This window comes from Ruditapes philippinarum, unplaced genomic scaffold (genome assembly GCF_026571515.1).
Source record: "Ruditapes philippinarum isolate M1 unplaced genomic scaffold, ASM2657151v2 ctg4266_1_1_1_1, whole genome shotgun sequence".
Classification (NCBI taxonomy): domain Eukaryota; kingdom Metazoa; phylum Mollusca; class Bivalvia; order Venerida; family Veneridae; genus Ruditapes; species Ruditapes philippinarum.
In genome coordinates this window covers 6,177-19,646 of record NW_026860776.1, presented here as the reverse complement: position 1 = coordinate 19,646, position 13,470 = coordinate 6,177, and the positions used below count along the sequence as shown (strand labels likewise).

Here is a 13,470-nt window from a genome sequence, read left to right as displayed (position 1 = left end):
GTTTACCAGGGTATTCAAATTGCTTGACACAGTGGTTAACAAGTAGTTTCTAAAACAACTTTATATATTGTAGTTCAGCAATCGTAAAGAAAATTTTGCCAATTTAAACTTTAAAGACCAAAGTGTCATCAGCAATAATCAGAGCTAAATGTCTTGTTAGTTTATCACTTCACTTGCGTATCTAATTTTGAGTCCAGTAAAACTTCTGGATGGATTATATTAACTATGTGAATAAGGGAGAATTATACCAATTAAGTTATGATGAAAATTCATGCTTTGTCTTGAATTTAATTACTAAATTGTATGTTTTTGGTTTTCTAAATATCATACCAACTCCTCAAAACACCCTATTTTTTTAATCTGCTGGTGGCAACTTAATTTTTCCTGCAAGCATGCCTATGAAAGTGTTCAATGTCTGTAGTAGGATTTAAACTCACAGCTTTGAGGTAAAAATGTTGTCAGTGAACTGATCCACTCTGCAATGAAGGCCGAACAGCATCTTGACAAATACTAGTACAAATGTATATGTATCATTACATGAGCCCAGAACTTCACAAGGTTTTGACAAAAACAACAAACAAATTATTAGAATTTATAACAAAACAATCTATTTCCTTTCTCAGTTTTAAAATAAAGTCTACTGGTAATAATCAAGCTTAAAAAATAAGCATCACAGTAAAGTGAACTTATTAGCACAAAACAGCAAGCTTTTTTCCTCCGAATAGTCATTCTTATGATTTCAAATCACATTAAAGTCTTCGTCAAGTAATAATCTCTTGTTTAAACCTTTTATGTATGAAAATTACTCCATAACAACATTTTTTTTCTGTATTAATAACTGCATTTCAAATATATCATTAAACACATGAATTGTTGACACATATTTGTTAAATAATGTACTTGTCCCACACACACAAATATAAAATAATGTTTAGGTCAGGTAAATAATTTATTATCGATCCACTTCACCAAAGACGACATCAAGCGTACCAATTATAGCTACAACATCGGCCATCATGTGTGTATGTGAAAGGTGGTCTAGCCCAGCCTGAAATAATAGAACAATTAGTAATCATTACAAAACACAATGTATTTAGTGCAATAAATTAACAAAACCATAAGCCTGTCGGAATAACCTTCAGTCCTCTCGTGACATTAGAACTGTACATTATTACAGTTTATTTCATGATTTCAAACACTTCAAAGATTAAGAGATCTGTCAATAAATGAAGTGTATTTAGTGACCTTGACCATATTCAGCAACCTCAAACCGAACCAAATGGAAGAGGTCCATGTACAGGAGAGAACTTGCACAACATCATTTGGCTGGGTTTAATGTCGCACAAACACAGTAAAGTTCATATGGCACCTTTCCAGCTTTACTGGTGGAAGAAGACCTCTGGTGCCCCTCTGTGCTTTATTTTAGGGACCGAAGGGCTCCTAAGTAGAACCACCAACATGCTGTGCTGTAAGCTAGCTGGATAGCTTCCTCACACATGTAAGAATCAAAATGGCAAGATATTAACCAACAGCTATGAGGGGCAAGTGGTTAGAAGCCAACTACCTCAATACAGCATCTGATAAATCATTTAATAACATTAAAAGCTATATAAAAAGCAACTTGCTAATGTGTCGCAGTGAAAAACTTAAGGTCAAACTTAAAACTAAATGTTCCAATTAAAAATTTTGGGGTATAAAAAGCAGGATTGAATAAAACTTTATCATCATACCAAATGAGCAAATCCTGGCGCCTTTATCTTACACCTGTATGGTTTGTTAGATCCATCCGAAACCAAGTACACTCCAAATTCACCCTGCAAATAAATATCACATTCAGCATAAAAGAAAACCTGTGTTAACTTTGCATGTAAATTCAACGAAAAGCTTTTAAAATACTAACATCTCTAGTTAACCAAATTTATTCTAAATACAGCATTGATATTTCTCTTAACATATTAAAAGGGCAAATTTTTACAAACTAAATCTTCACAAATGATTTAGTTACATGCTACCTTAACATTCTTGCTAATAAACATCTTGTCATATCTAATTGGCAAATGAACATTGATTTTTTTGAAGATATTTTTTAATAATCAATTAACCTCCAAAACAACAGCACTGGTTATCTTGGGACCATCCAATGGCAAGATTTCATAAATTTGTTACTTTAAGCAGGGTCCAAAATCTGGACGAAAATCAATAGATGTTTTCACATAGCAATTTTAAGCTCCCTTGGTCACAGTCATCGAATTTAGCACTGGCCCGATGGCCCATGGCCAGTGAAAATTAGTTGAGGCAAGCGTAAATTTTAAGAAAATTTAGTTAAATATATAGTAGAATAAATTCAAAACTTGAATTCTGGCCAGTAAATTCAAAATCTTAAATTCAATGACTGTGGTCACCATTGTTAGGGTTATTTCCTATATATCTTATGCTTAAAAGGAGATGAAAATCTCTCCTTATTCTATTAAATTTAAAATTGATAAAAATCTTTAGCATATTATAGTTGTGATACAACATGTATAATAATCAATGACTGTATAAAAGAATTTGACAATTCACCAAATACACTGTTTATATTAATTTTTTCATGTTTTCTCAATTATATTATATTGAATATTGAATCTAAAATGGTTGCCACATTGGGCAAGGGAGGTAAATATTGTTAAAAATCACAAACTATTTATAGAAAATTAATCATTACCTTTGGTGCTTCTGTAGCAACATATGTGGTACCTGGTGGAACATTGTAACCCTCGGAATACAGCTTAAAATGATGTATCAGAGATTCCATCGAGTTCTGAAATTATAAATGAAAAATTCTAGTTCCCATCATCAACCAGTGATTTCTTCATCAACCAGTGATTTATTTACAGACAAGTAGTCTTTATTCAAAGTTTACTCTGTCTCATCAAGGAAAATTTGTCAACCATGGTCTTAATTTACCAAATGGTCTTAATTCAAAGGTGGTCTTTAACACAGGTTTGACTTCACATTCACTCAAGTATACGCGACATCCTTTCATTTACATTTATTTTTCAACAATGGTTTGTGCCTTGCTACTGTTATTCAGTCAAATTTTAAACCTGATATGCCCCAAGTATCTTTTGTGTTTGTACAGACAAGCTATTTTCATTGCCTGTACTCGGGGTATATAAGTTATGCTGTATATTTTAAGTTGGAGAAATACAATATTCATCATTTGTTTGTTTGTTTGTTTGTTTTATTTTACGCCTTTTCCCAACAGTATTTCAGTCATATAGGCGGGTAGTTTCCTAACCATAGTTCCTGGAGAGTTACACCAGTACTAGACTACCTTCCTCCGCGCTAAACTACCAAAGCATCTCCTGGGGATCGAACCCACGCCAGAGAGGTAAATGGATTAGAAGTCATCGACTCTAACCCCTCGACCACGGAGGCGGTCATAATCATCATTGATGTGATAAATCATTCTGTCACAACCAACGTCCCAAAGCATACAATACAGTACACATAGGTAAAAGGACTTGCTTTCCTTTCATTGGTTCATAAGTCACTGACACTATGACAACTTTTCGGCATTCATTAGCTGAGAAAAACAAAAGCTGCAACTTTGTGCATTTTCTCTGACATGGGCAGACACCTGTTCAAAAACCTGCCTTTTTTTAAAGCAAAATGGTGACAACAATTCAAATTTTATAACACAATTGCAATTCACACCAAGGAGACATAAATGATTCTTAAGACATAAATTGTAGCCACTTGGCTATGACAGCCCATTTCTAATATAAACTAGTGTACACTTACCTTCATCTCGGCGCGTTTAGGTGGCGAGACTTTGTGATCGTCTGTCTTAATCTCACCGGCTGGCATCTGGTTTATACACTGGTGAATAATACGTAAACTCTGTCTCATCTCCTCCATGCGACACAAGTATCTGTAATGGTAAAACATATTAAATGTAATTTTTTTTTTTTTGATTTGGGTTTTACGCCACACCGACACAGTATAGGTCATTTGGCGACGTTTCAGCTTTACTGGTGGAGGAAGGCCTCAGGTGCCCCTCCGTTCATTTTCTTCAGGCACAAACGGGCACCTGATTAGAACCACGGACGTTCATAAGCTAGCTGGATAGCTTCCTCACATGAAAGAATCGAGTCTCTGTCGGATTCAAACCCACAGCGGTGAGGGGCAAGTAGTTTGAAGTCAACAACCTTAACCACTCGGCCACAGTCGCCCCCCATATGTATAGTATATGTTGAAATAGTGAAGAGCTTTAGCTTTTTCTCTCATTCTTTTTTTCACTTTTTCATCCCAAATGAGCCTTTGATCACTCTCTATTTTTTTAAGCATAGAGGCATCATATTTCTTTATTAAATGGATAACATAGATGCCTTAATTATATATACAATAAACACAATCCATCTAAGCCATGCATCAAATATATTAATAACAGGTCTCCAATTTCTCATTGTTTTCCATTACATTTTTTACCAAAAAAAAATTATTCATAATTTTACTGCAATAATATGTCCAGTTAAACAATATTTCTGTTACACATTTTGTCTGTTTGTTAACTGTGATTTTTCACATGATATAACAGAGGTCTATAAAAGGCCTCTTTCAAATAGAAATTTTCTATCAAATCAAGCAGTATTAATTTCTATCAAATCAAGCAGTATTTCCAAAAATCTGAACTAACACAAGATTTTTTACTTCCCAAATTAGATATTTAAGCGATTATTCTTCCCACAATGAAGAGGTTAAGGTTTCTCCCCAATTGAGACGGGAAAAAACGCACTGGTTAAGTCTTTTAATTTGGAAATGAATTTTCAATTAAATATTGTTAATTAAAACAAAGTGTTTACCTGTCAAAGCAGTCTCCTCGTGTTCCGACCGGGATATCAAACTCCATCTTATCATAACAATCATATGGCTGCTGTTTTCTCAAATCCCACTTAATACCGGAACCTCTCAACATAACACCACTGAAAATATAACATACATTAAAATACAATTTCATACCAGAAGTAGCTATAAAATCAAATTTATTTTGAAGTTGGCTCAATTTCGAACAATTGCAAAATAACTTGACAGATCAAGAATTTCCTACCTGAATCCATAGAGTAGAGCATCCTCTGCTGATATAACCCCTACATCTACAGTTCTACTCTTCCAAATTCTGTTTCCACTTAAAAGATCATCAACTTCATCAATACGCTGTCCAAACTGCTCAATAAACTGATATATATCATCCATGAGACCAAGGGGAATATCCTGAAATATTAAAATAAACATGGGTAATTATACTGCAAAATCATATAGAACAAGAGCTGTCAGTAGGACAGCGTGCTCCAATATTCTCAGTGCTTGTTAGTAAAACGTCATCCTGAAGTGCTTGATAATTAAACCACAACCTTGATAATGTAGAATTTTCTAATTTAAAAAAGGGCAATAATTCTGTCGAAATAATGGGCCTTGGATATTAAACCCCTAATATGCTCTAAAATATGTGTGTAGAGTTTAAACCCATTTCTTTCAGTAGTTTGGAAGACAGCAACTTGCATTCACAAAAACTTAACCAAAGTGTGACTCCTTCTCTCACCATGATGCAATGACTATGAATTGTAAGCATTATATTTTACATTTTCACTGAGCACAATACAGATGTTGGCCAGTTTTGACATGGTACTAACAGAGACAGGTGAATTTTTTTTTACATAAACGGACATAATTCATCCTAAAATTGCTAGCAGCAATAGATTCTATTCAAGCCACCAGAGTATGAGCTGGCACATTGGTGCTGTCAGATCATGGTCTGCACTATTTGCTATTCAGTCATTATATATTTCAAATTTTCCCCTACAAATGAGGAATGGTTATGTCCAGATTGAAAGATGGATAAGCCCATTTAAGATATTAGGTGTGGAAAGAGCTAAAAAAAACCACACATAAACATACCAATGAGACACCTCCTGGACGAACGTACGCTGCGTGCATTCTGGCACCAGATGCTCGTTCATAAAACTCCATCATCTAAAATGACAAATAATTAAATAATAAACCTGGCGTATAAATACAATATTAATAACAATTATAATAATAATAATAATAAACACTTTATTTCATGAAGGTAACATATTAAGAAATACATATTCAATGTATCAATTGATTATAAACAGTTTTACACTTACATTTTCAAAATAAAAAAGATTTTTTTCAGACTGTGAAAATTTTTCTGTACATAAATTATATGTACCACCAACGTTCTTAAAGGCATTTATATGAGTAAAATATGTTCATCATAAGCTCTTTATACATTGGCTTTTGACAGAACAGACATCTCAAAAACTTGCTCCATGACAGGGATTGATCTTAGAGATCTTTAGATTATTTGTTTGACAAGTTAAATACTTGCCATATGTCATGCCATTTGAAATACATGTGATTACATGACATGAGATTGTTGATGTAAGCAAGACTACAATTTTTTAATCCTATAAGCTAGTCATTCTTATGCGAAAAATTTAATCACTTATGTGAAGCACCAAGTAGTGAATTTTTTTAATACAAACTTTGACCTTATTTAAATAAATGATAAAAACCTATGTACATATTTAATTGATTTCCTAAGTATAGACAAGATAACATGTAATGTTTGCAAGGCTCTTTAATGCACAGAAAGAGGTCCTTCCCTTCATTTTTTGGGGAAAAATAACAGACAATATACTGCTTCAAGGTTGCTGAAGTCTTTATCTGAATAAAGAATTTACCTTTTCTCTTTCCTCAAACAGCCAGAAAAAGGGTGTCATTGCACCAACGTCAAGGGCGTGTGTACCGATACCCATACAGTGATTCATTATTCTAGTTAACTCAGCGAACAGCACTGAAAATACAACAAATTTGCTACTGTGTTTACATTTTGCTTTTTTTATGACAAATTATTTTACATTTATTCACACTTTTTTCAGGTACAAGCATCTAATATTTCTCAAAAAACATTATTTAAACATTATAAAATTCATGTTTACCCTATTTGAAAGAAGTAAATATTTTTTTGTTTCTGAGGCATAATGCGCCTTTGATGTGTTCAAAATTATGTAAACAAAACTTCCTAATTACATGATCGATTTCAGAAAAAAATGTTTCACATATTCATCCAACAAGAAATTACAAATGTAAAGTCCTTGCCTTTTACACTTACATACCTCTAATATACTGAGCTCTAATTGGAACTTCTATGTTCAAAAGTTTCTCCACTGCCAGACTGTATGTTTGTTCATTACACATCATAGATACATAGTCCAAACGGTCAAAGTATGGCAATGCCTGTAAAGCATCAAACCATGTTTAAACTATACTTTTAAAAATTTTATTGGGTTCTACATTGCAATATTATAATAACATACATGTGAACTTTTTTGATGATCAAGTGAGAGATTTATCTTCAAAAAGAGAGAGATTTTAGAATTTGCAATAAACAAAGAAGGACGTTCTGCCATCAAAAAAAGGGAGATTTCTTTAATTTGTAAAAATAACCCTTATTTAAAAAAAATCTTTGAAAATATGGCTGCAGAAAATGGGAGTATCCCGCTAAAGGTGGGAGAGTTCACATGTATGCATCAACACAGTACAAGTCATATGACGACTTTCTAGCTTTACTGTGGGAGAAAGACCTCAAGTGCCCTTCTGTAAATTATTTTAAGCAAGAACAGGCACCTGAGTACAGCAACTGATGTTCAATATGCTAGGTATGTACTATGTAGTTTACTCACATGAAACAATCCAAAGTCCCTCTCGGGCTTTGAACAAACAGCGGTTAGAGTTTTGAAGTCAACAACCTTAACTACTACCATGGACAAGTTTTTAAATCATGTTACATGTTTTTCCTCACACGGAACACTTTAACATCAGTGATGAAAATCTATCTCACAATATGCTCATTTTGATTATGTTGACTAAGAACCATTTATTAAGGTGGTCTTACTGCAATGCTTTCCCGCCAAAAGATTTCTAACGTCAACTAATATTGTAATAAATCTGTCATTTCCTGAATGTTATTTTTCCCAATCTTTTGTATTCAATAATTTTTAACTGTTTACAACCGGCATTTAGTAAATAGCGATAAAGGAAGAGTAATTGTAAATGATCTTATGCCCAATATTTTGAAAAAATAGCATTCCAGAAATAACCAATTTGCTACCATATTGGCCAATGTTAGAATTTTTGGCGGGAAAGCATTACAGTAAGACTTCCTTAAACAGAACCTGAAATCAAAACACCACCAATACTGTACATAACTTCAGAAAAAAAGGAGATAATGGTAAATTTGGAGAAAAAAAACATGTGAAATTGGAAATATCAACAATATTTCATATAAATAAGATTCAAAAAAACACAACGGAAAAAAACAAACCCAAACCAACTCATCATCTTAATTTCAACGATAAAATTTAGTTATGGATAATGTCTTTATATACCTGCAAGTATGTTTTATGCTCGATCAACTTTTCTGTAGCTCTGTGCAGGAGTCCAATATGTGGGTCACATCGTACCACATGCTTTAAAAGATACATGCATCTTAATATAATAATGTTTACAATTACTAATATACATGTACTAATAATACATCTGCCAAACCTTAACACATACATGTAGTACAAAAGTTCCTGTTTAAATTGGCAAGACCCAAGTACTTTCCTGAAAGGGGGAAATAACATCAACAGCAAGTCAGTGCCCTAATATACATTTTGGTTTTCGAATATTCGCCAAGTTTCTAAATTCATCTTATTAAAATGACAACCATGTGACGGACAAAGTAAGTCCTATAGGACCACAAATAGGTGTCAGTATTTTAAGTTTGAATCATTATTTTTCTACAAATCACTGCCAATAACAGATGTCATTATAATTTAAAAAAAATTTTTACTGAGCCATTGCTGTCACCAAAGCACCCAATTGAAGTGAATGTCTAAAAATTGCATGCACATAAGAGTGTTCAAGGTGGGTGTACAAGTCAAATAACATTAAATTCTGCCTCCTATTTTTCTTTCCAATTTTATAGTTTAGGTCAAAATGTATAAAATGTATAAAAAACATTTTGCAAGACTCACAGAAAATTCTATAAAAATTCTTCAAAATTTATTGTTAACATTTAATTGATAAAAAGAGGGAGCAGTCTTTGAATGTTCTAGGCAGTTGTAATGAACTGCATTAATCATTTTTCATTACTGTAGCCTCGATATATTGCTCTCCGTTATAGTGGTAATATCAGTATAGCGCTCATAGACTTTGGCTCCCCCCCCAAAAAGTACATCTAGATTTATAGCTCGCTATAACGCTTGTTCAATTTGACAGTCAAGTACTGTACAATAAACATTTGTAACTAGGAGATTTATGAGCGCTAAAGGTGTGAAAAACATGCCCAGGTTAGCGTTTATCCGCTCTTTTGTTGTTTTACCTGTCCATCAGTCAGGCATCAAATTGTTTCCAAAATCTCAAATTCATATCATAACTGTGACATGGGCAACAGGTGGTGAGTATAAATATACTAAATTTCACACACATATCTGTGACATGAAAACCTTGCTGAATTAAATAACACACACAAGCCTAAAATCAATTTAAAATCCTGCACTGTAAATAGAACGGCCGATAATTAGTATCATTTGTGAATATAATATAGGTTTACATCATTGAATTGTTTTAGAAAAAGATAATGTCGATATTCATTGAACAGTAAGCTCTAAGTAAGTCATACAAAGAAAAATTCAACTCAACCCCTTTCAATTGATATATCCCTACTTATTGTATCCATTAATCTGATAATTAGAATTAAACGGGACAGGGATCTTTGTATACCTCTCCATTTAGGGTGAGTACCAGTCTTAACACACCATGAGCAGCTGGATGCTGAGGTCCGAAGTTCAGAACCAAATTTTCTACGACCTTTTCCCCGACCAAGAGATCAGCTGAAAGACAAGTAATAGAGGATATTGAATGGGTGTAAGTTCAATACTGTTCAAACTTTAAAAAAAGTCATGCTGTCTTTTCTTATAAAAATTATACTCGAGGAAAAACAGTGTGCATGTACTTGTGAATAGAAATACATTTGCCCTGAAAGTAAGTATATAAAGGGAGATAATTTAAACATTATTTAAGATGGAGTTATGGTTCTTTTGCAGTGCACTTCTCCCTCTCACTGTTCTTTTTTTATATTTTAAGTTTTACTGGAATCTCTCCAATACTTCAATAGCTATTCACTAGACAAGGAAAATACTGATCATGAGTGGGTGTTGCTATGATGGCACACCATCTTATTATGGTGAAAATTTGTGCCAAGTTATTTAAAAAAAATTGATGAATGAAAAAATTATGGACAAGACACGAAATAAACCCTCCATCAGACAATTTTGACCATAATCCTCCAAGTGTGACCGTGACTTTGGAGTTGGAGGTTGGGTTTTCTTGCATGACATCTTATTATGGTGTCGAACATGAAAGAAGGGGCATACAATTATAAGACAAACTTTATTATGTTGTATTTTCAACTGTTTCTGTATAGAACTAGAAATGTGTCCATAGGACACGGGTGCCGCAACACTCCACTGTTTTGTCAATCTTATGACTCTTGGTCAAATTTTTTTTGGGGCTACATGTGCCACAAATTGAAAAATAAAAATCTTTTACTAAGTTAATGTGTCAAGACTTACAAATACTGAATAAATCCATAAGCAAACCCCAAGGTGCATTAGTACACATGCTGACCAACATTCTTGTAAACTTTCAGGTCGGCAGGTCATACTTTTTGAGCTATGCATGAAGAAGTTGAAAATTGCAAATTTACACTAAGTCAAGGGCAATAACTCTAACAAAACAGAGAAAATTCACATGCTAAACCCCAGGTGCATAACTTCACAGTGATGTTAATAATTTATTATTCCTGTAAAGTTGGTTGATTCTAACTCAAATAACGCAACATAATGGAACGGCATTTATTAAGTCAAGGGCAATAACTCTGACAAATACTAAATACATCCACATGAAAATGCCCAGGTTCACAACTACACATGCTGAGAAACATTCCTGTAAAGTTTCATGACTCTAGGTCAAATACTTTTTGAGCTACTTGCGACACAAAATGAGAACGGACGGATGGATGGACAGCTAGACTAACAAGGGTAAATCTAAATGCCTCCCTATAGTGGGGTCACAAAAAAACCTTACAATTATGACAACACTTAAAATAATGCTGAGTAATAATAATACAACTGTTAACAAACTTACGATTAACCATAGGTACATATTGTTGTTCTTTAAGATATTCATTCTCAGAATCTTCTAGGTAAAGTGAGCCTTGCCTCGCCCTGAGATATTCCGCGTCATAGAAGTAGGTGCTAGCGTTTCTCCTTAAAAAAAAATTAAACAAGAGCTGTTGATCGGACAGTGAGCTTGAATTCTCAGTGCTTGATACTAAAATAAAGAGCCTGGATAATGTAAGAATTAAAACTGAGGAAATTTTCATTTACAAAAATACAAATACACCCTGATGAAGGTTATTGAATAGCTGAAACGTAGGTCTTTAATAAAATTATAGAAACCTGACCCACTTTGTTTCGTGTGTTTTACTTTCCTTATTCTTTTTATTATAAAAATACAAATAATGTACTTGTTATTATTGACAGTTTAGGTTTTGGATATTGAATAAAGAATTTGTTACGCTCACAAATGGAATAATTTCATTTAAAATCAATGCTAGATTTATTCTCTTGGCAGGGCCACAAAACCCTTCTTTGTAGAGGCCGAATAAAGGCTGCTTCCCCAACCAAATTAGACTCTTTTTTTCCCCCAGTTTGGTCCTCAAAATTCCCCAGTCTTTTGAAATTTCTCATAGACTTTAGGACAAAATTAAATGATGGTGTTGAATTAAGGTCTTTTACGGCCTTATTAGTATTTCCCAGTGCTTTTTGCTTTTCTATTATGAAGAACTTGTTAAAAGTTTGTGTAAAAATTGAGACCCCTTTTCCCATAGTATGCCAAAGTCATGCATATTTTCCCCAAGAAAAAGGCTGAGGCCCCTTCCCCAAAAATGGTGTTTTGGCCCTGCTTGGAATAGACCATGAACTGTAATACAAACAGCATAAATCAATATTTCATGCGAATACAACCAAATAGTGATCTCTGGTTATCATCCTCAGGTAATGTATTAAAATCTATTTAGTGAATATCTTTAGTATTTTAAAGATTAATGTTGCATACTAAACTTGAACTAAGAATTTTCTAAGTTCAACAAGGACAATATATCTGACAAAATCATTGAGAAAGTTATGGGCCTTCTAAAGTGACCTCCAATAAATTGAATTACGATCCAAAAGACTTAAATTTAGTTTCAAGTAAATGCATCCAGTAGTTTTTAAGATTGATGTTGCATGCAAAACATTAACCAAAAATTATTTTAAGTTCAACAAGAATTTGTAACAGAGTTACCAACGTCCCCCGCCCCGGGAGTTTTATATGAAGCATAAAATTTTGCTATTTCAAAAGATTGAGGTATGGATCTCAGGACATTCAGTCCAAAATTATGATCAATGCTAGATCTGCAAATGTAACAATAAATTTGTTAAAAAAATAAAATGAAACACGGAATTTAAAAATCTATCATGTTAAGCTTTGACCTCTAAGTGTGAACTTGACCTTGGAGGTAGGGGAGCAGGTGTTGTGCATGACATAACGTCTTATTATTGTGACTATTTGTGCCAAGTTATTTCAAAAATCCCTTGAACTATGAAGAAGTTCTAGATTCAACACAAAATATACCCTATAACAGACTATGTTAATTTTTGACCTCTAAGTGTGACCTTGACCTTGGAGGTAGGGATGCAGGTGTTGCGAATGACACATCCTCTTATTATAGTGACTATTTGTGCGAAGTATTTTCAACAATCCTTTGATCTATGAAAAAATTAAAGACCTGACACAAAATATACCCTGTAACAGACTATGTAAGTATTTGACCTCCAAGTGTGACCTTGACCTTGGAGGTAGGTGACTGGTTTTTGCGCATGACACATCATCTGATTATTGTTAACAATTATGGCAAGTATTTACAAAAGTCCTTCATAGATAAGAAAGTTATGGACTGGACACGACATATACCCTTAAATAGACAATGTTGACCTTGAATGAACAAGTACAACCTTGACCCTGAAGGTACGGGTCTGGTTGTTGCGCATGACACATCGTCTTATTATAACAAACATTTGTGCCAAGTTATCTCAGATTCCTTTGATAAATGACAAAGTTATGGACCGGACACGAAATATACCCTGTAACAGACTATGTTAATATTTGACCTCCAAGTGTGACCTTGACATTGAAGGTAGGCAACTGGTTTTTGCGCATGACACATCGTCTGATTATTATGAACAATTATGGCAAGTATTTACAAAAACCCTTCATAGATAAGAAAGTTATGGACCGGACACGAAATAT

At 33.6% G+C, this 13,470-nt stretch overlaps 1 protein-coding gene across 1 annotated transcript; it reads right to left on the bottom strand.

Moving 5' to 3' along the window:
* Positions 1 to 582: 582 nt before the first annotated feature.
* Positions 583 to 11,387, bottom strand: LOC132713338 (NADH-ubiquinone oxidoreductase 49 kDa subunit-like; the record flags this gene model as incomplete). The annotated part of the gene is given in 12 exon segments (XM_060695888.1): positions 583 to 1,048; positions 1,731 to 1,814; positions 2,705 to 2,800; positions 3,787 to 3,916; positions 4,848 to 4,967; positions 5,093 to 5,256; positions 5,941 to 6,015; positions 6,753 to 6,865; positions 7,188 to 7,308; positions 8,460 to 8,540; positions 9,841 to 9,950; positions 11,266 to 11,387. Coding segments are annotated over 12 exon segments (1,312 nt in total), but the record flags the coding sequence as incomplete, so codon positions are not given.
* Between the last annotated feature and the right edge of the window lie 2,083 nt (positions 11,388 to 13,470).